At 37.0% G+C, this 26,209-nt stretch overlaps 1 protein-coding gene across 3 annotated transcripts in view; it reads right to left on the bottom strand.

Annotated features, from left to right (window-relative positions):
• The window catches only part of LOC132123079 (transcription factor Dp-2-like), a 48,882-nt gene that overhangs the window by 6,881 nt on the left and 15,792 nt on the right, over window positions 1-26,209 (bottom strand). The window contains exons 3-8 of one of the 3 annotated variants that reach the window (XM_059533619.1): window positions 20,761-20,821; window positions 12,799-12,887; window positions 8,498-8,628; window positions 5,536-5,583; window positions 5,406-5,438; window positions 230-392 (exon numbers count right to left, since the gene is read on the bottom strand). In XM_059533619.1, coding sequence (XP_059389602.1) covers window positions 230-392; window positions 5,406-5,438; window positions 5,536-5,583; window positions 8,498-8,628; window positions 12,799-12,887; window positions 20,761-20,821 — 525 coding nt within the window. Of the gene's footprint in view, window positions 1-229; window positions 393-5,405; window positions 5,439-5,535; window positions 5,584-8,497; window positions 8,629-12,798; window positions 12,888-17,925; window positions 18,058-18,232; window positions 18,363-20,760; window positions 20,822-26,209 lie in introns of those variants that run through there. The other 2 variants (XM_059533618.1, XM_059533620.1) reach the window with 2 other exon arrangements.

The raw sequence follows: 26,209 nt of genomic DNA, 5'->3' as shown, positions 1-26,209 counted from the left end.
GTGTAGTTTCATTAAGTTTTGTTCATGCATCAACTGAAAAGAGCATAGATCGATTCTTGGGATTTAAAGAATCGATATTGCTTCATCAAAATTAGAACAGATTAAAACCAAGATATCAATATTTTCAACCTAGCCCTATTAAGTGTAATGCTTCTTTCTATCTCAAAGTAAGAGCAACAGTAGAACTGTAAGGGATCCCATCAGGGCTGTGTTATTGTGTGGCACTCACCGAGTCGGTGGGCATCAGGCTGCTGGCGTGAGTGAACTCCGTCACCAGCTCATCTGCCACCTCGTTGTAGGACGTAGTGCCTTTCTTTTGTACCTTCTCACACACCTTCATGGAGAAGTGCCTGAGGCCTTTACCGTTCTTATCTGCCCTCTTCATTCTCTTACTGCACACACACACACAGAAAGACAAGAGGTTTCATTTCTGGACCATACGTGTCGTTTTTAGGGTAGTTTTTTCTTCACTTTTAAGAAAAAGATTTTAAAAGAAAATTGAGCAAAAATGAAGATAGTTAAGATTAGTAACATGAAGATTTAATGCATTATGTGCATGATTTTTGTGACAATTAAACGCCTTCCAATTCTCACTACTGTAATCTCATTACTGTCATGATAAAACAAGCCAACTGTCAAAATGTGTATATTAATATAGCCTTGGCTATACTTTTTTAATTTAGGTTGATTTGATTTTTAATTAAAAATGAAAATGTTGCAGCAAAAGAAAAAATTAAAAATCTATATTGCAGCAACTGGATTACTATTAAGAATTAAAATAATGTCACAACGCAAAACAATCATAATCATAATAAAATAAGATTAATTTCTTCATGTAAAATTTAGTTTTTTGTTTTTTTTCTTGGTAACACTTTACAATTAAGTCCATTAGTTAATATAATTAACATTAATAAATAATAATATTAATAGTAATAATTAATATATTAACTAACATGAATAAATAATTATTAGTAAATGTTGAGATTAACATTAGCGAAGATTAATAAATGCTGCAGAAGTATTGTTCATGCTTAGTTCATGTTAACTGAAGTAGTTAACTAATATCAACTAATGAACCTTATTGTAAAGTGTTTCCTTTATTTCTTAATGTTTTTCAGGTTTGGGATGAACATCTTGCAAATATGTGTCCAAGAATAACCAGCTGGTAAAATGTGTATTCCAAACACACGTCTGGGATAAAGATTAAGGGGTTTCCATGAATTCGATCTGAGTTCTCGTATACACATCCACACACTCTCTCTCAGGATGTTGTTAAAGTGGCTCTGTGAAGCAGCAGACTGAGCTCTGTTCTCTGTAACTGTAGATGACACGTTTCAGAGTAGTTTACATCCATCATCTACATGTGCCATTCGTTAATTCCATTGTGTGATTCTTTCTCTGAGAAAGACACACAGCATGTCTGGAGTGTGAGGTTAGTGAGTGTATTTGTGCTCCCAGCATGCACACGCGTGTGCACACATCTTCATGTGTGTTTTGTGTTTGACTGGGTCTGTGGTCCGGGGTCATGTCACTGTAGCTTTACTGCAGGATGTGTCGAGTTAGACACACACCAAGAGTGTTCGAGAGAAAGTGAGTGACTCAACATGACGTCAATGCACGGATACAAGCTCATCCATTCACTCGATTCATTCATCTCTGCCACCAACAGAATAAAACACATAGAAAGGGATGTGAGAATAAAGCACTAGCCTCTAAAAACACAATAAAACCAGACAAATCTAAAGCTAGACTCCAAAATTAACTCGTTTAAATAACTGGATAAGTCTGACATATGTATATTATCAATAAGATCTATAACCTGCATTTACAAAATTTACTTATATGACCGCCATCAGCTCGTAGCAGTGAATGAAGATGTATCCTATCGATCACAAGTGCAGTATGGAGTACCTCAAGGCTCAGTACTAGGGCCGCTACTCTTCACGCTTTATATGTTACCCTTGGGAGATATCATCAGGAATAAATGCTTGTAATAAACTAGAACACTGTCTAAGACTTGATGGTTGCTCTGTCAATTCTTCGTCATCAGTTAGGAACCTAGGTGTGCTATTTGATCGCAATCTTTCCTAAGAAAGCCACGATTCTAGCATTTGTAAAACTGCATTTTTCCAACTCAAAAATATATCTAAATTACGGCCTATGCTCTCAATGTCAAATGCAGAAATGTTAATCCATGCATTTATGACCTCAAGGTTAGATTATTGTAATGCTTTATTGGGTGGTTGTTCTGCACGCCTAGTAAACAAACTACAGCTAGTCCAAAATGCAGCAGCAAGAGTTCTTACTAGAACCAGGAAGTATGACCATATTAGCCCGGTCCTGTCAACACTGCACTGGCTCCCTATCAAGCATCGCATAGATTTTAAAATATTGCTTATTACTTATAAAGCCCTGAATGGTTTAGCACCTCAGTATTTGAATGAGCTCCTTTTACATTATAATCCTCTACGTCCGCTACGTTCTCAAAGCTCAGGCAATTTGATAATACCTAGAATATCAAAATCAACTGCAGGCGGCAGATCCTTTTCCTATTTGGTGCCAAAACTCTGGAATAACCTACCTAACATTGTTCGGGAGGCAGACACACTCTTGCAGTTTAAATCTAGATGAAAGACCCATCTCTTTAACCTGGCATACACATAACATACTAATATGCTTTTATTATCCAAATCCGTTAAAGGATTTTTAGGCTGCATTAATTAGGTAAACCGGAACCGGAAACACTTCCCATAACACCCTATGTTCTTGCTACATCATTAGAAGAATGGCATCTACGCTAATATTAGTCTGTTTCTCTCTTTTTCCGAGGTCACCGTGGCCACCAGATCCAGTCTGTGTCCAGATCAGAGGGTCACTGCAGTCGCCCGGATCCAGTACGTATCCAGACCAGATGCTGGATCAGCACCTAGAAAGGACCTCTACATCCCTGAAAGACAGCGGAGACCAGGACAACTAGAGCCCCATATACAGATCCCCTGTAAAGACCTTGTCTCAGAGGAGCACCAGGACAAGACCACAGGAAACAGATGATTCTTCTGCACAATCTGACTTTGCTGCAGCCTGGAATTGAACTACTGGTTTCGTCTTTTCAGAGGAGAACTGGCCCCCCAACTGAGCCTGGTTTCTCCCAAGGTTTTTTTCTCCATTCTGTCACCGATGGAGTTTCGGTTCCTTGCCGCTGTCGCCTCTGGCTTGCTTAGTTGGGGAAACTTCATCTACAGCGATATCATTGACTTCATTGCAAATAAATGCACAGACACTATTTAACTGAACAGAGATGACATAACTAAATCCAATGATGAACTGCCTTTAACTATCATTTTTGCATTATTGACACTGTTTTCCTAATGAATGTTGTTCAGTTGCTTTGACGCAATGTATTTTGTTTAAAGCGCTATATAAATAAAGGTGACTTTGACTTTGACAAAACAGGTAAAAACCTTGAAAGGGTTTTATCGCACTAATTAGTTTGTCAGCATCATTTTCAGTGTCACATTTCACCTTAGTTTAAACGATTACGAATACATTTTTATTGCTCATAGCATCTGGAGAGAAATACAAAGCTGAAACGTTCTAGTGTGCACATGTCGAAAGTTGCAGTGTGCATACATAGGAGTCTGCGTCAAAAATGAAGTATCCTTTGGGCTTTATATGCACCAGTGGCCTACATAATCCAACTGTGATCACAAGTTAGTGTGCCGCACTTACTGGAATTACACTATTGTTACAGATGTCATATGCATCTGTGGTGCACACAAACACTTGTGAGAGTTAAAACAAAGTGCTGGCTCAGGGTTCAATGGTGTGCCAAGTACACAAACGTGAATGGTCTGTTCATTCTCTCTCTCTCTCTCTCTCTCACACGCAAGCAGCAGAAATGCAACTGCACTGTGGGGTGAATTATATAACCAGCATTCAATGAAGGAGAGAGGTGCGGACAAACAGGAGGAACACGGGGAGAGAGGGGAGGGTGCAGCACTGGCTGATTGGGGTTTCAGTCGTCAGGACAAATTAGTTCCAGACCCCCAGCTTACCACAATTTGCCCCTAATTGACTGAAAGTACTGCAGTGTTGTACGAGGGCCGCTCACGCAACTCTGTGACAGAGAAGAGCGCATGCATTCACACACACACACACACGCCAGCGGGTCCTCGTGTGTAACATACATGCACACACTCTGATTTCTGCTTAGCAACACTGCCAAGATGTGATCCCCCCTGTGAAGAGTGCTTCAGCATCACAGAAATGCAGTCTCACGACAGAAAACAGAGAGAGAGAGAGAGCGAGGGAAAGATGGAGGGGGGGCCGGGGAGGGAGATTCATCTGACCTTTCGCAGAAGACGACACATCTGCCAGAATGCAGCAAAAACGAGAAGAGGCTCAGGAGAGTCACAGAAGGGTAACGATGTGTGTCTGTGCTTGTAACTGTGACTGACTGCAAAGCAAAGCTATTCAGAAATTATGGGGACCTAAAGAGGAAATGACTATATTAAATCAGAATACAAAAATGCTAATTTAGTTTTTATTGAAGAAGTGTAATTTCTGCTCCATTAAGCCAAAGTGTAAAATGAACAACTGTTTTCAAACAGGTTTCCTGAGCACCCCCTCGTCTGCATAGATCACAGAGAGTATGTAGGGCAGCTCAGAGTCCCCACAGTGACTCATCAAAATGACTTCTGGGTTATAACCTGAAGTAGAAGACAGAATTACAAAATTAATTAATCTTTAGTTATTCAAAAATATGAGTAAAATATAGGAAACTGTAACAATAAAAGAGGGTTTAAACCATGAAAAAGCAAAAGAAAAAAAATCGTAAAAGTCTAAAATATTATAGAAAAGGTGATTGAGTTAATTACACTTAAAAATCAATACTTTAGGTAGGTGTGCTTGAGAAACTATTTAAATAAACTCGCTCATGGGCCTATTTACACTCAGCAAGCACTGAGATCGCATAAAAGCAAGTATATTTACCCTCCGAAACAGATCCAAGATGGATTGCAACAATACACACTACCGTTCAAAAGTTTGGGGGTCGATACACTTTATATGCCTTTTTTTTGAAGGAAACAAATACTTTTATTCAGCAACGATATGTTAAATTCATAAAAAAAATTTAACTACAAGTGATAAAGACTAGACATTTTTAATAAATGCTGTTCTTTTTAACCTTTTTTCATTAAAGAATCATGAAAAAATGCATCACAGGTTCAAAAAATAATATTATATATATATCCACGACATTATCATCAGGGACACAGGAGCCTCCTGAATCAGAGTGAGACTACAGCACCCTCACACACACACACACACACACACACACACACACACACACACACGTCCATGTGTGGCTACTTATCCAAGCGTCCCCAACTCAACTCATTTACCTGGACGAGGAATCACTCGAACACAGTCTGTCCCTGCAAAACACAAAATAAGCATTTTTTTAATATGATTTTGTTTTTTTTATGTAAAATGCAGCTTCAAATGTATTTCAGTTTGAAAGCAGATGCCCACCTGTCCGAGTAATAGGAATCAATGTAGTCATGTGTCCTTTTTTTGTTTCTACGAAGAAAAGGCCACAATTAGACAACTACACAAGGTCTGAGTTTGTCAAAATATTAGCATTTTTATTCTGCATAAAATATCGATGGCTTATAGAAGGTTCATTATCCCAATGTTCTCCAAAACTAACGCAAAAACATCTTTTGATTTTAAACTTTCACTACAGAGTCATAAAAACAGAATTGACAGTACAACACAGAAAGTCACAGGATTTGGGTGAATAAATCCTCCGTAGGGCTGTGATTTGATAAAGATGGACTAATGTCTGTCGAAATTAAACTATGAAAAGACTGTTCTTTAAATATGAAGTGTTTGTTCCGTGTTGTGCTTGTGTTACACATACTCAAGCGTTCGTGGTGTTTTCAGCATTATTCATTAAAGGACTTAAACTTTTTTATAAGCTAAATCACAGTTTTACTTTCAAGTTTTAACTTCAACAGTAACCCCCTAAAAAAGTCACTGCAAAAAATTCATTTGATTCTATTTTAAATAAAAATAAAACAATAACTCTCTCTCTCTCTCTCTCTCTCTCTCTATATATATATATACACTGTAAAACCCGACAAGTTAACTTAACTCAAACCGTTTGAGTAAACAGATTGCCCTGATTTAAACCATGTAAGTTTTAAAACTTTGCATTCAAGTAATTAAGTGATTAACTAAGTGCTGATTGAGAATTAGTGATGAACAGCTGCTGTTAACAAACAGAATCACTGAAGAAAAGAGAAACACAAGAACTACTACAACTGACTTCAGACACAGTCTTAGATGAAATCAACTGAAATAAAATACATGAAATCTCTCAAGATCTGATTAAACAACCCCACAAACAGCATCACCAGCTCCACTTATTAATAACCAGACTGACTTTATTTCTGTCAGACGTCTACAGAAGATCTTATTGAGAATGAACTAAGGTTTAGATGTTGATTTATTGTTTCATTTGAAGTAACCATGTTAGAGATCAGTGTTTGCTTTAGTTGGGCTCTTGACCCTTGATTTCTGTCTTAGTCTTTTCTCTGGCTGTTATAACCATGTGTTTCTAAAACACATTTGTTGTAACTCAAAAGCCCAGAAGAAATGCCATCAGGTGTTAACCTGTACCTAGGTGTAGGTTATTATACTTTATATTGGTGATGATAATCATCAATTATTGAACTGTACTGAGTCTAATCTCCGATGAAATAGGTGTTATGTAATTTGATTGATTATAGTAAATGGATGCTAAGAGACAGTGGTTCTGTGATAATCAGATAATACAAAGACTTTCCAAACAGTTTGGACTTCTGTGGTGTCTATTAGTCACACACAGACATCAATAATCAGCATATGAACCTCAACAATGGTTACCATAAATAAAAAATGCTGCAGAGCATGCTGGGAGCCATGGATGAGTTTTGTACTACAATAGTACCCAGCATGCATTGCAGCATGTTTTTTTGTCACCATTGTAGAGGTTCATATTCTGATTATTAATGTCTGTGTTTGACCAACTACTGGCATAGAAGAAAAATGTATGTGTACAAAATGTTTAGAAAGTCATTTTTATATTAATTGATTATCACAGAACCACTGGCTCTTAGTGTCATTTTTTACTAGAACCACTTCTACAAATTACACTACACCTACTTCGTCAAAGATTAGACTCCATACGGCTCAATAATTGTGAATAATAATGAATAATTATCATCACCAATATAAAGTATAACAACCTACACCTAGGTACAGGTTAACACCTGATGGCATTTCTTCTGGGCTTTTGAGTTACAACAAATGTGTTTTTAGAAACACACGGTTATAACAGCCAGAGAAAAGACTTAGATGGAAGTCAAGGGTCAAGAGCCCAACTAAAGCAAACACTGATCTCTAACATGGTTACTTCAAATGAAACAATAAATCAACATCTAAACCTTAGTTCATTCTCAATAAGATCTTCTGTAGACGTCTGACAGAAATAAAGTCAGTCTGGTTATTAATAAGTGGAGCTGGTGATGCTGTTTGTGGGGTTGTTTAATCAGATCTTGAGAGATTTCATGTATTTTATTTCAGTTGATTTCATCTAAGACTGTGTCTGAAGTCAGTTGTAGTAGTTCTTGTGTTTCTCTTTTCTTCAGTGATTCTGTTTGTTAACAGCAGCTGTTCATCACTAATTAACAATCAGCACTTAGTTAATCTTAATTGCAATGTACATCTTTCAGTGAACTCAACTGAATTAAGTTCAGAGGACTCATAACTGTTAGTTTTTTCAACTTAAATGGTTTAAGGCAATCGGTTTCCTCAAATGGTTTGAGTTAACATAACTTGTCAGGTTTGAGTGAGGCTGTGTCTGAAGTCAGCTGTAGTTCCTTTCTCTCTTTTCTTCAGTGATTATGTTTGTTAACAGCAGCTGTTCATCACTAAACTCAATTATCACTCAATTAATCACTTAATAACTTAATTGCAATGTACATCTTCTTTAAGTGAACTCAACTGAATTAAGTTCAGAGTACTCATAACTGTTAGTTTTTTCAACTTAAACGGTTTAAGGCAATCGGTTTACTCAAACGGTTTGAGTTAAGTTAACTTGTCGGGTTTTACAGTGTATATATATATATATATATTTTCATTATCATTAAAATGTAATAAAACCATAAAAACAGATTGCAGAAAAATTTCAATTGAACACAGAATAAAAAAAAAATACAATTTAAAATAAAATGGTTTTCACATGGCTTTAAAACCATAATTTTAATTAAACTCCCAATACATTTTGGTTAAATTGAATAAGTTTGATGATTTCAATTAATTAGATGTGTTTTGCTTTTTAACAACATGTACTTGAATCATTAAAATAAGAAAATACAATAAAAAGAAGAAAATAAAAATAATAATATAGATTTTGCCAGGTAAGAGAAGCGTGTGTGTGTTCTCTCACCCCGGGGTGCACTCGTCGCCCTCAGGAGGGTGCGCTGGAGTAACCATGGCCAGCGGTGTTGTGTGCGGCGTGAACGGGCTGCCGATGAGGATACCTCCAGGATGAGACACTCTCTGTGGTGTGCTCAAAATCTGCAGAAAGAGGAAAAAACACTGCCAGGTTATGCAAATGATAACTGCAGTTTGTTTGATGACGAGTTAACCCTGTTGAAAGTGGTTAGGTGTGTTTTGAAGCATGGCAGCTGGTCATGATCTGCTCCAGATGCTGGTTAAGGACCAGCTCAAACCAGCTGACATGCTTCAAAACACACCTAACCAGTATATGCTGCTTTTTCAACAGGGAGCACTAGGAGAGCGCTTTATTGGGCTTGGCTGATTAGTTTCAGCAGTCGCCCCCTCCTGGCGGATGCTGTAACCGGTTTCTCTCCAACAGTTCAAAGATGGCAGTGTCCAGGCAGTGCACTTCCAGTGAATGGGAATGGGACTGGGGCTCTAGTGTTGCACTGTCCTGTTCTCATGCAGGAGTACAGATGAGCTATTCTGGGGTACGAGGGCCTGCCTGAGTGCATTTATATCCAGCAGTCTCTGCTAACCTGAATGTGTGCTGCAGCCCCGGGGGACAGCGAGGACATCCTCCTCATCCATCAGCACTGCCTCACAGATCATTTATCCTCCTGCTGTCTCTCTGGATGCACTGGGAATGGCACGTTCCCACACTACTGCTAGCATTTCTGCACTTATGCAGTGCATAGTAGGCTAATTTTGTGGTACATCGGATTATCTGCTATTTCTGCCAAAATGTGCTGTATACAGCATACAGTATTGCATTGAATACTGTATCCCACAATGCAGCATGGTCAAACTGATTTCAGTCTGTTTGCAGTGAATAATGAATCGTCAGGAAAGCCATAATTTGTAACATTTATTATTAATTCAACTTATTATAAAAAAAAAAAGAATTAAAATGCAAATATTTACACATAAATTGCATTTAAATATAAAACGGTTTCATTTATAATGTTAGAACCAACTGATTTGACATAAATTGAATAAAGCATACCGTGTAATGTGGTCACATAAATATTTTACCATTATTAATGTATTATTGTATCATTTTTGGAATATAATTGATATATTTTCAGTTTTCAATTTGATTTTAGCATAGGTTGTTAAAATGTTCTTAAGTGCTTTTGTCAATTTATTTATTTATTAACTATTTCTATATCGCTTTATGTACAGAAACGGTCAGTCTATCTCCACAATCAATACGCAATTAAAGTACAGACACAATTCTCAACATTATTAGATCAAATTGATTTACATTTATTAAATGAATCGTTATTGTTATTATTATTATGATTATTTAAATTAAAAAAAATATTCAAATAAAAAGTTAAAACATTTATGCATGAATTCCATTGAAATTTTATATGCTAACTTCGACAAATTATATAAGTTATGCAGCATAATACTGACAGACAAGTGTAATTTTAGAATTATTTGTATTTACGTATTAGTAGTTTTATTTTTTATATAGAGTATTTATATTATTATTATAGTATTTATTTTATTTTGAAATAGCTTTTACTTTTATATTTTCATTTTAGTAATTTTACGCTTGTGTGTCATTTTGTCCATTTCTAAATATATTCTAACAGTTTAATGCATTTAATTGAATTATTCAATGTTATTTAATTCACTTTTATTTTAGTTTTTGTCATTTTACTACTTAAACTTATTTTAGTACTGAATAGTATTTTCCGTCACTGGATCACGCAGCATCCTACTCTTTGAAAAGTGTCTCGCTGCATATGGTTTCACTAGATTTAGTGTAATCACAGCATCCTGTTACTGTGCTCTTCATGTTAATGGCTATTCATGTGACATTGAGAGTGGAGGATGTGATTGTGTGTGAGAAATAATCAATCAGAAAGGAATCTGTATGCATCTAAACAACGAGCCACACATCTCTGTAACGAGTGAGAGAGGGTCTTAACGAGGGTTTCTCGTGCCATCCAGTCGATAATAAACTCATTAGCAGAGGTGCAGCACAGTGGCGCTCTGTTCTCCTCTCTCCTTTGACAGCCCTTCTGCTCTGCCATCAACATCCGTCCATCACTGGACTCGCAGAAATAATGGCTGCTTCCAAACAGGTTTCCCCAAACACTCCTACTGCCATTTCTAAGACTAACAGGTCACGGTCTAAACTCAGCATCACGTGAGTAGTGCATGCAGACTAGTGGTCGACTGATATTGGTTTTTCGACAGCCGATGCAGAAATCTTCATAATTTGAAATCACGAGTTTACAGTTTACAGCATTCAATTCATAGGGACCGACCGTCACAGAGCACATGCGATCAGGCTGGATACACACTTCACAAGATCTCACAGCTGGATTCCACTAAGTTTGCGAAATTAAATGTTCATTAGTCATTCAAAGATTTGTTTAAATGATATAAATGCATATTTGCATGAATGTTTGTCTTTCTATTACTAATAAAATAAAGGCAATAATACCTTTAATAATACTTTCTGTATAGATCTGTTAAACCGTTCTATCTGATTATTAGACAGACTTCTGTCTGTATTAGACAGAACTGTTAACAACGACAGTAAACAAGAGAGAGAGTGTGAGCACTGTGTGCCGCTCTCAACGCCGTCAAAATAGAAATCCTGCCTCGAACACGTCGGCCAATCAGAAAAAAATTTCGGCCAATGCCGCTATTTGGAAAAAGACAAACATCGGCCGATATATCGGCCTTGGCGATATATCAGTCAGCAACTAACGCAGACAAAGCATGAAAGATTAACAAGTGAACATTATTTAGGAAGTCGACTTTAAATTGGCTTACTTGTAGTTTGTTACAGGATGAAACAGTGTAGCACAAAAATACACATTTGGCCTTAACAAAAAGATACTTCCTGGCAGGTATTGTGTTGTTAAGCTTCAGTTCATCAAGGTCTCCTCAAACTTCCTTCCCTCACAGCAATCCTTCTTTCTCTCCCTTTAAACCCATCTTTTCTACATTCCTCTCTTTTGTTACGCTCAGTGCAGCCATACTGACCCATAAACACCCTGCTCTCTCCATCTACGGTCTATGTACAGCGGACGAGCACATGCAGTAAAGTCAGTCTAGCACTGTCAGGATTTCACTGCCGACTACTGGATACAGCATGAACCGCAGCACAACCGTCCCATCTGCAAACATAACTCACACAAGCAGCTAGAACTTGTGAACTTTGCTAGAATGGGTGTTTATTATAAAGCACATATTATTGTCTTATTCTGCATGATCATATTTTAGATCAAATTTAATGTACTGAGTGAGAAAATGGTCCCCAAACTAAAGCGTGACCGTCATTATTAAACTGTTAAAGTTAGTTAATAAAAATAAGGGGGGAGAAATATATATACACACCGGTACACACACAGTTGTGCACATAAGTTTACATACCCCTTGCAGAATATGCTAAATGTTCATAAGTTTAACAAAATAAGAGGCATCATGAAAATTGCATGTTATTCTTTTATTTAGTATGGTCTTGAATTAGCTTCTTTTTTTAATGTACTGTTTTAGTAAATATCCTAAAAAGCCCTACTTATTATTAGCTCATGTTCGCTCAGGTCCATTAAATAATATTCACTTAATAATGTGCTAGCAAATGTTAAAATGAACATCTAAACCTGAAGATATTAATATCTAAAGCTGAGATGAATAAATGCTTTATTAAGAAGTATTTCAAGTTCAAGTTAAAAAGGAGCTTTATTGTAAAGTGTTAATATTGATTTATTTTTTGTGCATGATGTTGTCATTTTATGTTGCAATTATATCATAAAAATTCAAGCGGTGCATTTCAGTGAATCAGTTCACTGATAAAACAAACTTAAACATACCGGTACTCACTGAAGAATTTTAGATACATTTATGCTTTCGTGAAATATACATTGATAAATATAGATGTTTATTACAATGTTTCCGTAGATCACAGCATTTCAAATAAATATTCCTACTTGTGTTCATCAGATTTACAGCATTCCTTTGAGCATTTACTTGCATTCTAGATTCTCAAACATTGTTCATCTGAATCATTTCAAAGCTTTACCAAACAACCAGAAATGCTTATGGAATAAAATGTGATGAAAAGTTTTCCAGACTGATGTCAATGGTGAATACATCAAGTTGTTTTTACTTTTTTGTTCATTTTGTCACTTTGGCGACCATTTCAGTCAGTCATGAGCCAGCAGCCTGAGTTTAAAGTGTGAAGTGCATGTGTGCCGTGTGTGTTGGTGTGACACTAACCATCTGGGCTCCCACATTAGAATTGACCATTCCTAGTGTGATCTTGGTGACTGGGCTGTAGCTGGACGGAGTTACCAGGGAAATGTTGCCTGCAAACACAAACACAGTCAAATTGATGCTCATAAATAAGAGCTGAGAGTTTCTGAAAGGAAAAACACATTTCACCATCCGGCAGAGGCGTGAATGGATTACAGAATTGACAGAATGGAAATGGTGACTTGTTCACAAATCTCAAGGTGATTAAGTTTTACAGCCTGTTAGCAAAGCATGAACGCAATTCAGATGCTTTGCTATTTCAATGCATCACTGAGAAAAATTGGCGAATCATGCTAGTTACTCATTTAAAGGCTAAAAAACTAATAAATCACATTCTGATGAAATTGCACAAAGTTGCATGTACAACTTTTATGATGTGAAGTATGTTCTCAAACTCTATGAGGCAAGTTGTCAAGTGAAATGTTGTTGTTTTTTACTTAAAATATGATGTATGACTATATCAATAATCAAAATGATGATTTTTTTTCATATTGGATGTCTCCATACAGGCTGTGTGCCTTCCAGGTGTTTTCCACTAGACAGTACCAGTGAACTTGATTGAACTTTAGCTCGGTCTTATTTTGACATCTGGATCTCTGCTTCCTGAACTTCATTTACTACACTGAGAAGACCACTGTTTGCTCCATGACATAAAACCTGACATCAATCCGTCCTTTACAGGGTTTGCAGTAAAAAGTCAAACAAAACTACTAAATCATAACACTGGTCAGTGTATCAAATCTAATTAAATTGGTCTGAATTGACAAAAAATGCTTTTAAAACTAAAATGATTTGCAATTTCCCAGATTCAGATTTTCAGTCATTTTCAAAGATAAATGTGTGGCCCAAAAACATATCTGTCATTTAAGCCAATTAGAAGTATGAATAATGTTGATTTAGATAATAAAGCTATCAGTTTTTGATTTTATCTTAAATGTGTTTTTGTTGATTATAATATTTGACACATGAGGCTTTTTGGCTCATATAGCATGACGCAAGATAATACGGAGGTCATACTCATTCATTCTGAGGCCCAAATTGAGTAAAAATGTGCAATCTGGTGCAGATGCTGATATTTAGGAGACTAAAAAATAAGATTCTGATAGCTTGTAATGAAAGTCAGTGAGCTCTTTATGAAAGATTACTTGCATCAAATGCATATAAATATTAGTCATCACTCTATAGCTCCTAATAAAATGTCTAAGATTATATTTAAACACTTAGCTTCATGATCAAAGCTGTGTAGTTTTAATGTGGGGAGCAAAACATATAATGCAATACAATAATGATTGAGAAAAGCCTGATGGATCGTGAAAGTTGTTTTAGTCCAGTAAGTGTTCATCTTCAAATATTACTAACAATATCAAAGTTATTTTTAGACAACAAAAAGACATGTGAACCACAAGCTGAAGGAAGGCATTTTTATAATGATACTAAAAGGCATGCAAAAAAAAAAAAACCTATCAATCAGACGACAGAAAGCATGCAGTAGATTGTTTTTCAGAACAGGTTTGAACAGGTTTTCCCTTTAAAAATGCACATCAAATATGATAAATCAGGTTTTATTGGGTAAAAGTAATTCTCTACATGTGTGGTTCCTCTAGGACTCCTGTGTGAACACATCCTCTAAAATCACTGCAGCATCCGCCAGTTAAATCTCACTGCAAAACGTTTCTAATAAGTGAAGCTCTAGTATAATGTATTTACACTTAAGTATGTCACTTAATTTTATCTCTTGCAGCGACATGTTTAGGTGTAGCTGAAGTGACTGTTGTGTATGTGTGAGAAGGTTACAGTATGGTGATCGAGGCCGAGACACTTGAAACGCTAACTTTGAATTCTGTGGTGTTTTCTGAATGAAAATGCAAATCATGTAAAAGGTTGTGGCATACCAGATGCAAAACCATGCAAATGGCCTCGCAATCAGGCACAAACACGCAATAGTGAACACACCCAGTACTGTCTGAATGAGACGACACATGCCAACAACTCCCACTCCACACATGCCTGTGTCCCGTCCCACTCACACAGCCCAAACGACTCGGTCCTGAACATGCTCAGATCATCCAGCAGTCCGTGACACTCACAGTGTGTCTTTGTCTGTCTTCAGCTGCAGTCGAGATGTAGTACTGTGTTTACAATGTTCGACTGACATTATAGACCAAACACCAACACTAAAAGTAGTTCTTACTTTTCATGAAGTATATCAGCAGATGCGGTCTTGACTCACTGAAATAAATGAAATGTGGTCATGATGACTGCTACTGAAAGTGACCAAACATAGCACGGCATACCACACACATGATTATGCTATAAGCTGTTAAATACTTTACTGAATACATCCAGACACATCTTTCTATCTACTTTACTGATCATTCATCAATGTCCTTTACTTTCATTCTAGACACACAAGATTCAAAGCTGTCTGGCATTAATGCAGTCAAACCTGGTGCTATACAAGAACATTCCTGTCGCATGTGCAAATATAAACAAATTATGAAGAAATTATGATGGTTCTTTCACGGGACGGAACTCGGTTTTGTTTCTCAGGAACTGACTGGATCATTGTTTCCTAGTTGTGATTGTCTCATGTGCGTGTGACTGCTGGAGGATAATGACTGAAACTCGTCTGGCTTTTAGAAAGCCTTATTGTTCTGCACTCAGGTTGGTGCACACGTCCTCTTTAAAAGAGGGGACTTGCACATTATTATTTTCGATTTATGATTATAATGGCAATGGCAGATGTGCACAGATAAATCATTTACAATAAATAGGGATGTCCCGCGCCGATCTCAAGGTTCGAGATTGGGACCAATCATAGAATCTTTTTAAGTGATCGGTATCAATCTGGCTTTGGATTTGACTGATAGACTGGTGTTATGACACCATGGGCTTCATGCTTTCTAAACATATCTCCCCTTTTCAACCTTTATATTGCAATTATTTAGCTAAATGTATATACAAAAAAACAAGTTTACATCAGTAGTCCCATAATCTTTCAATATCTTTATACAGGAAGTGCAAAGATATGCATAGAGAGACACACACACACACACACACACACACACACACACATTACTTTTACTCTCAGCAAAACTCTGTATACATTGGATTAAATTGCTTTAATGTATTTGAATTGTGCATCAAATTCTAGTAATATATAGAAGTATCGGATCGGGACTCTGTATCGGCAGATACTCAATATTCAATGACTCGGATCGGAAAGAAGCAAAAAAAACCTGATCGGGACACCCCTAAAATAACTGCAACATTCTATGAAAACGATAAGATTTGTCCATTTTGATGATGATAAATGATATAAAAACTGAAATATTTTCCCATATTTAAGCACTTTTCTATAATGGGACATCAGTTCTGTAGTCAGAGCCACCAATAAAAGCACCATATTTGAGTGTTTTGATAACTGCCATTACAGCTGTTCACAGCTAAAGATACTTGCTTCAATTAATAAACATTATTTAACATAACAGCCATTAATGCACAAATGAGATGTGTTACATAAACACTCTTTAGGTAGTTTAAGCTTGAGAAATAGAGACAAACTCGCTCACGTAACCCGTCAGCTTTATATGAATTAATTAAAACAGCCTCGAATGAGTGCATGTTGGAAATAAAACTACTTTATTTAATTCTCTCTCTGCTCTCTATGCTCATAATTATAGTCTCTTATTGTCCCAACCACTCACCAGGTTCATGCTCAGAGATGTCCCAGCATGGCCACCATATGTAGCATTTAAGAAGATCCACTAATTCAAAACTCCCTAAATTACATAAATATTTACTATACCATCATTTTTTTTAAATTTGTACAATCTTGCATTTAAACAGTTTTTTTTTTTTAGTTCAGTGCTGTTTTTAATCGCTGTGACCAAAATAATAAATAAATATCGTTTCTGCATATCGGTTTTTAAATAATCGGTATTGGTTAAAAAATTAAATCAATATTGGTCGATCTCTTTTTAGAAGCTGCACTGGAGTCTGCAACAAATTTCATTCCGTTCCTCAAACAGGTATTCAGAAGACTTATTTAAATTATGATTTTTACTCTTTTTGGAGCTTGACAGCTTTCGTTTATGGAAAAGAGTGGTTCAGTAATCCGTTCTGTGGAAGTCAGTCATAAATGACTGTGAGAATGTACAGAGAGTAATTTTATTCTGCAAAATTTCAAAAGCAGTTAAGTGTTTCATACTGAAAGGTAGGGAAGTGTCAGTGTAGTCTGAATGAATCTTCACAATCTGCTCCAGATGGTGTGTGTACAGCAGAAGGACTGGCTGCAGTCTGAAGGGGTTTTGTGCGAGGCCCAGAGCAGAAATGCCGCAGTACCACAAGCTCTTTACAGCAACAATGAGCAAAGCCACATTAGAATACAGCTGAGCAGTGGCCCGGGACACACACACACACACACAAATATTGAGCCCAATGTGTGTGCTATATTTTATAAACCACACACTTAGCGTGCTCAGTGTTACACAAATGCCTGATACACACAGATAAATGCAAGTGCATAACGGAAAACATCAAAAAGAAAACACTGCTACACAAGGGCCAAGACAACAGGAGGAAAACACACAGTTACTTCCTGGGGCAGCCCAAACAGACTCCAGCACTCGCTCAACACGACTCGAAACCACATCAGTGCTTGAGAAACATCAGAGAGAATCTCACCAAAGACCAAACACAACAACCCAGCTCTGCAGCAACAAACACACTTGCTTATGCACATATTTGCTCTCTGGAATCACATTACGCTTAAAAATAAAGCTTTCATTTTTGGGCTCCCAAACAGTTTTTAAAACAACAACAACAATTATTATTACTATTATTATTATTATTGTTGTTGTTGTTGTGAAGAACACTTAAAAAAAAATCAAATAACCTTTTTGAATGCTGAAGAATATTTAGTGCATTTGAAAGGTTCCATTGATGTTAAAGGTTCTTTTAGAACCATCGATGCAAATAAAGAACCTTTACTTTTAAGAGTGTAGAAAGAAAGAAAAAACACCTCTTTATAAACCTATTTGAAAAGTTATTATAAAATGATACCACATAAGTTTGTACCTTCCTCTTTACCTGTTTGTTTACGAAGCGGCACGACAAGCACTTCCATACTTCACCTTTAACTATTCCTTTCCTTACAAAAATGCTCAAGTTCTAGTCCCGCACATAGACTGGGACGTCCACTTCACCCCTCCCCCTGAACACAGAGCTGTGGAGGAACGTCCACAGTGACCCAGAGCAAGAGAGAGAGTGTGTGTTCCTCTCAGCATGCCGTCCCGACACACGTGCAGCCTTCCCAGCTGCTCCGACACAATCCCTGAATGCGCGCAACAAAGAAAGCACCAGAACGAGAGAAAAAAAATAGGGGTGCAGAATTTACCTGAAGAGGAGTGACGAGCATGTTCCCAAAGCAGGCTGGGACCTGGTGTTCCTCTCTTTCCCTGAGTGTCCCTTTTGTTACTATTCAGTGGAAACTTGAGAGGCTGGCCAGGCATTGCAGAGCGAACACAGAGGGAGTCCACCCGCCCGCGCTCAGACTTTCACCCGTGCTGAGTGGAAAACGCGCTCACAGCAGCCGCATTCAGTGAAAGCGTAAGAGCACCTGCTGCAGAACTTCCTCCCACAGTACGTGCACAGACGCCAGCTTTCTCACAGCTCCTGCGGGCCGCTCAAAGAGCAGGTGGGCGATTACTCTGGCCTGGACTGATCTGACAGCAGTGGGAAGCCCCAGAGAGCAGGAGAACTGAATAGATGCTTGGCTGCACAATGGAGAGGCCTGAACACATGTTGTCACGCTGAGCTTGCGCTGTACGACCGGTAGCAACAGTGGAAAGCACAACTGGATGTGCGCACAAGTTTTATTAGCCAACCGAGTGACACTGGAAACTCACAACTGGATGAGTGCCAATGACAATTAAAAAGTGTTCAATCACACACTGACTTGAAAAGACTTGACTGATGTTAAACAAATTGTTGTCTTCAGACGCTCCAACAGAAACGCTTCTTACTGTAACATCAGTTGTATTAATGGGCAGCTGAAGAGCACCATTAGTTGTACCATAAGTCGCACAGGGTCAAAACAGCGTTTCATAAAGTGAAAAACATCAGAGTATTATTTGCATTTCTTATTAGATTAAGAAGTAATGTACAAATAAACATTCATTAAAGGGGTCATATGATGCGATTTCAAGTTTCCCTTTCTCTTTGGAGTGTTACAAGCTGTTCATGAATAGATAAGATCCCTAAAGTTGCAAAGACTAAAGTCTCAAACCCAAAGAGATATTCTTTTTAAAAGATAAAACTCATCCACGCCCCTCTAAAATGCCTCATTTAAACACGCCCCCATGTTTACATAATGATGTGAGAAGATTTGTATTACGCCGCCCAAATGTTCACGCAAAGAAAGAAGTCGTAGCTTTATTGTTGCTGCCACCGCCGGCACCATGTTGTAGAGATGCTGTGTGTTTGATTGTGAAAGCAAAACTACTTTGTTTGGCCTTCTAAGAGAGGACACAACTAGAAATCAGTGGTTAAGCTGTATTTACAACACTGTTCTAGAACAGTTCAAACCAAATATTTAGAATTGTGCAGCGAATTTTTACAGAGGACTGTTTCCTGATCCTGGGAGAGTAGACTAAAATGCCGTCTCTATGTTCTGACTCACAGACTGTAAGTACATTTTCATATTTAAAGAATTTGCCCATGATGGTTCTGATGGTTGTAGAATAGTGCTTGTTACTTGTAGTTTCTCAGATCATGTTGTTTCTTTGATGTTGTCAAAAGACCCAGTACTTCGATACCAAGTTGGTACTAAAAAAAATGTAATGTTACGGTACCAGTTTTTTAGCGTGTACCCGGTCAACCCGGTTCTTGACCCGCTTTTCAAAAGGTGCGCAGATGCGCTCTCTTCATAAAAGCACTGAGAGATGGCAACATCAAAAGGAAGAAACACACCAAACTAATAAAACACTTGTCACAAACATGATACTTATACACATGTAAAATGAGATATAGCTTACACTTCAAAAGGCTATGGTTTAATTGACTAAATATGAGCGCTGCAAGTTTCAAAGTCAGGTGTTGCGCTGCTTTTTGTTTACTGCGGTCATTGGGAAAATGGCTATATTTCTGCCGAAAAGCACCAACTGCTGTCAGAGAATGAATTTGCATTTTTCAATAAGCCCTTCTGCTCTTTGTTTTAGGCCGAAGCCAGAAACGACGCAGAGAACATGCAGTTGTAAATGTTAAAATGTAAAAAACAAGAAGACAATGAATTATAAAACTCTAAAGATGTAGCCTACTGTTCACAAAGATATATTTTTGTTACTAAATGAATATTGTTACTAATTCTTTAAACTAATATAAAAGTAATATAAACATTTTTACTTGTGACTTTTGAAATTGGAAAAAAACAAATCAATATTTCACAGTATTCATACAGTTAGTACTGAGGGAAAGTCTCAACAGTTAATTAAACAAGTTATTGTATTGTATAAGTATTATGGTAACAGGAGCTAATCATATATATTTTAGGTGTCACTGTTAATTTGCTGTCACATGACATAATTAAACCTACGAGTCTCAATCAGTCACTTAACGCTTGTCCGTGTAGTGCAATTCTTGAATGTGTATTGTTCAATGCCCGGACCCCTCCTTTTCACTTTGAATGCAGCCGTTTCAAGACACTGGTATGTAGTACATAAAAGTTTACTGCCTGCCAGTAATTGAATGTAATTTATTTTACTGCCAAACTGAAAAATGAATGCATAAATAAATGGTTTACTGCACTCGGAATGAACCTGCGCTTGAAGAACCAGCCCTTGTACTAAGATAATTCATTAACTTGTTCATTTCTGATCTTATATTTATTTGCAGACACATTTGTGTGAAGTATATGTTATATTTTACCTTTGGAGAGGTTTTGGTTCAGAAAAGCCTTCAGATCTCCACACAGAGCTGCTGCGCCAACCTGAGTGGAGAAGAAAGTAGGGAAGCGTTCAAATGAACTGAAATATTAGTTTGCAATATACAGTGACTCCAGAAAGTGCATGTATAGTTAAGTCCAATGTTTGAATGTCATTGTATTTGGTAGCAAAATATCAAACCTATTAGTTATTTACTTCAAAGAAAGACAACACCTTTCAAGTAACACAAAAAAACATGATCACTTAATGATGATTTCAGGGTGTTCAAGATATCCCCGACCCCTACAGTAATCCTGTAATTGTTGTTTAAACGATACGTGATTTGACATGGAGTATACCGCAAAAACAACATGCCCACATGCACTATGAGATGAAGCTTAGACAACTGCACAAGTCCACACTTCTACTGTGTGATTTAGTCTATTAAAATACTTCTAGAATGTAATCAATCAGCTGCTTGAACGAATCGATTGAATGAATGGCTCACTCATGCAGTCATCATTTTCCCTTTTTTCCTCAAATTACTTCAAATATCAGAAGCCTATTCAAGTTTTTTTATTATTATTATAGAAGTTACTTTCTGTTATCCCTGCAAACTAATCAAGAATATGAAAAACACACTCAGCAAAATACTGTCTGATTATCGCTAGACAAAATTCTAGAAAATATTAAGATATCATTTTTTATCATTATCGCCCACCCTAACTCTCACATCTAATCATGATTGTGATTGAATGAATCATGACATGTTTATTATATTGTTATTGGTTGGCAATAGCCAAATTTAACAGATATTCTGTTCAAAATTCTGAATAAAAGTGTCTGAAACCTTAAATGACACAATAATGCATGTCACCACATTGTAAAATCAAACTATGTGGCATCTGCAGACAAATGATGTTAGGCATGTTCTCAACTAACTTCACTTTTCTAACAACTTATTTTACTGGATGAAGTCAGTTCTCCCCGCAGGTGTCTAGCAGAGTAACCTTGAGTAGTTTACCACATTAATAATAAACAAGATCCACTCTTGACAACCACATGTTGATTCTTTTATTTTCTTTTTGAACAGCACATTACATCTATTGTTTTATCTTTTTAATCCAACAAACATTTTTGTGAAATGCTTTGCTTAAGTTTTTCAAATTACAAACTTGCATCCAAAGAGAAACGTAGAGTATTCAAATAAAAAGAGGTTTTTTTTTTTCTTATAATTTGCACATTTGTCTGAAGTGTCAGTACTGTGAGCCAACTGTATTTGGACAGCGGGCTGTTTCTGAACTGATAGTGTGATATCTCACTGCAGCAGCTGCTTCTGCAATAGCTCACAACTTTAGAGAAAAAACAACAACTCCAAGCTCCAGCATATAGGATACATCTGACTTTATCCACCTTTTTCCTCAACGCGGAAGTAAGCCTATGGGTGAGACTTCCGTTTCATTAACCGCTACAGGTAAATAACGAGGAGAATAACAATGTGCAGTAAACGGTAAAACTGTTTCCAGTATAAACCAGTGTGTTCTTAATATAGATAACAGATTAAAATAATATGATAGGACACATCAATTGTCAATATCAAGCAGCAAACAAACTGTTTTGTACAGCTAAAAATAGCTGGACGCAAATGAGACCGGAAGCTACACCCATAGAATTTACAAATGCGACGCCTATTTTAACGTCAGGAAAAAGGTGGATAAAACGGAGAGTTCCGGTCCTTGATTCTGATTGGTTGAGCCGCGTTGGAAGCTGTTGTAAATTACTCTACAAACACACACCTTTGTTTACTTCTGTGTGTTGCTCAGCAACCACTTTGTTGGAACCACAACTGTTTCTAAGGAACTACATTGTTTGGTGGAAGAATACTGGTTTTATTCAGATCATTCCACTTTATTTGCTCAGTTTTATTGTGTGAAACCTTACTACATATATGGAATAACCGTTTTATAAAAGTAATAAGCCAACAATGGTCCTTAGGGGTTATATATTCACTGTAAACCACAGCTTTTTGGGGCTTATTGCTTTATTAAACTGGCTAAAACCAAAAAAAATTTCAACGATTTCGTCACCATGTATGTGGCACCATTAAAACACTCGGTCAGAGGGCTACATCAAATCAGTAGTGTTAGCCAGTGAAAGACTGCCCAAATCTATAGCATGAAAGGCTTTAAACGGACAAGTAAACAGATGTCATTGGAGTTTACGGAGACGTCTATTCAAAGGGGTCGGAGGTCATGGAGCATGTCACCATGATTTAATCAACAAGACATCACTGAGGCATTTAAACTAAATGAGAAATGTTCTCTCAGGGAGCACTAGATAAAGGTCAGACAAAGTTTCATACAGGTCGAGATCTGGAAATGTTTTTGAAAGGAAAACTTAATCAATGGCCTGATAAACTGTTCTAGCACCTCACATCTTCATGCCATCACATGTAGTTTAACAGAAGCAGATTCTCCTAACAGCGGGGCTCTAATTTGCGACTAAATAGTTGCGTTTTGCAAACCTATTCTCTACCAGACTAAAGTGTGTTAGACATCACACATGTGCCACTATGGCTGGGGGGTATGATGGTATATATCGTTACTGCGGTAAAAAATGGCAACTGTAATAGATTTTTTGTTTTATTCTGTGTAGAGCCCGACCAATACGGGCTTTTGAGGGCTGATGCCATTACCGATATTAGCAAGTAAAAAAAAAAAAAAAAAAGGTTGATATCAATATATAAGCCAATATTCTTTATGTGTACAGTCAAAAATTTGGACACTTTCCCATTCATGTGTCCAAACTTTTGACTGGTATTATATAGAATGCAGTATACACAAACACATTTTTTGCAATGATCACTCAAATGTGGTAATGAAACACTTATAATGACGTGACAAAGATATGTAATGGAGGCAGGACATTTAACAATTTAACAATAAACCTTATTATCCAAAATTAGTCTGACATCAGTGCACTGACCAGTAAAGCTGAAGTTTATTCGACTTTATTTCAATTCCATTCAACTTTATTCAGTAGAAGTTTATTTCACTTCGGAACATTCATGCGGATTTGCACTATGCCACGGTCTTCTCTAGGGATGCATGGATCTGATATTGTGCCTACAGTATATTATTCTGTGTTATTGTTAAGCCCCATGAAAGCACAAACACATTATAAACTCTGTCTGTCATCCTCCATTCAGCATTCAAACTGTGTGTTGCGTTCGGTTACGACAGTTAAGACCATTATACTCTCTGCAAGAGCGCTCAATAACTGAGATTTAAGATTGTTAAAAGAAAAGGCTCAATATACGATCATACAGATTTAATAAACTATGCATCAGTATCTCTTTCCTTTGTGCTTTGAACTTCTCTATACGGAGCTGCGCACTGTAACTCTATGTTGCTTCAAGCGCATCATTCTGTGCACGGGATGCGCAAAAGCACTTTCTGCCACTCTCTATTGGAGCTTTTCATATTATATAATACTTTTGCGCAATGACAGTTTCTTGTTTTGTCCTATAACTCTTTAATTAATAATCTAATGTATAGCACAGTAATGGAGGCAGATAGGACTCCTCTATCTATCATATGTTGCTGCCTTCATAACTATGCTATACATTTAAAAGAAATGTCTTTTAATTTTATAGTTTATATTTAAATATAAATACATTTACTTGTTTTCATTAATGTATTTTACAACAATACAGAAAACAATGTATAACATTTTACCAGATTTAGTCCTACACCTATTCACTTTTATTAGTTCCCCACTAAATAATTTTATTTCATTAAAGGTGCTATAGAATGCAAAAACCATTTTTAGAAGGCAACTGAACACAGTTGTGTTGCCGCAGTGTGTGAAAACAACCAGCTTATAATGGTAAAAATCCACTCACTCTGTTTTATAATCCCAAAAAGCTAATAAACAGTCTCTCCACACGGGCAGTTCCAGACTATGACGACAGAGTCGGTGAAAGTCCCGCACATTTGTGACGCTCTCTGCTCTATTATCATATACACAGCCCTGAGTGAGAAGCTGCGGTCCACCATTACTGTTCTCTTGCTGTAGCTGCTGGAGGTATAATGTCAGCACCAAAGAGCCATTAAAAGTGTTGTGTGTTGGGATGCCCCAACAAACAGAAGAGTCTCCATAGAGCGCTGAGGACACGGTGGCTAGCTTTCATTTTAGAAGGAATTGTCCCATAAAAGTCCTATACTATACGGGTCAAACGATGTTCAGTTCAGCGCTGGAGTTTGACATGGAGTATAAAAAAAGAATGTAAAATAATGTAACAAAAATTATTCAGAAACACCTTATTTAAAGTTTAATTGCACCTGCAATTTGCATTTAATATTGATCAGTTGGGGGCAGTTAAGATGAGTGTTTTAAATAAATAACTTACCAAAAAAAATAAAAATAATAATAATAATAATAAATCAGACAAGGTGAAGTACTTTTCATTTATTATATAAAGCTCATTTTGTCAATTTTCTAAATAACTACATGTATAAATAACTATATTGTAAAATATATATATATATATATATATATATATTAGGGGTGTAACGATACGCGTATTCGTATTGAACCGTTCGGTACGAGGCTTTCGGTTCGGTACGCGGTACGCATTATGGACCGAACGGTTCGTTGGACTAATTAATTATATTTGGAAAATAAAAAAAATTGTGAAATATAATGATATGCTTTCAACAAGGTAGCCCAATAACCCAAACGACGTAACAGGCAATGCCCCTGACACCCCCGAAGAAGAAAAAAACACCAACTTATATGTTTATGTTAGGCTACTCAGTCAGGCGCTCGCTCACTCAGTACGCGCTGAAGGCTCGTTGCAAAATGGCCAATGCGTTTAACAGACCAGAAATAGAAGATCCTCCAATAACTAACAGGTCTGGTGTTTGGGTGCACTTTGGATTCCCTGTAAGCTATAATGGTGATGGCAAGAGAGTGGTGGATAAAAAAAACAACGATATGTCGCATCTAGGGTACACCAGCGGGAATAAAAAAAAAAAAAAAAAAAAAATTCCACCAGCGGGAATACTTGAAACATGTCTCATTTACTCATTTACGCCGACATCACCTTAGTGTGTCAGTATCTGGGAAAAGACGGAAAAAAGGAGAAACATACACGCAACAAACTATCCCCACAGCATTTAGACAGACATTTCCAACGGATTCAAACAGGGCAAAAGACATCACCACGGCGATTGGTAGGCTACATTTACGTTATAGCCGCGGATATGAGACCTTACTATTTACCATTGATTCTATCATCACCATTATAGCTTACAGGGAATCCAAAGTGCACCCAAACACCAGACCTGTTGATTATTGGAGGATCTTCTATTTCTGGTCTGTTAAACGCATTAACCATTTTGCAACGAGCCTTCAGCGTGTACTGAGTGAGCGAGCACCTTACTCTGTAG

The sequence above is a fragment of the Carassius carassius genome, chromosome 41 (genome assembly GCF_963082965.1).
Source record: "Carassius carassius chromosome 41, fCarCar2.1, whole genome shotgun sequence".
Lineage (NCBI taxonomy): Eukaryota > Metazoa > Chordata > Actinopteri > Cypriniformes > Cyprinidae > Carassius > Carassius carassius.
The sequence above is the reverse complement of the archived record's forward strand: the minus strand, read 5'-3'. Positions and strand labels throughout refer to the sequence as shown.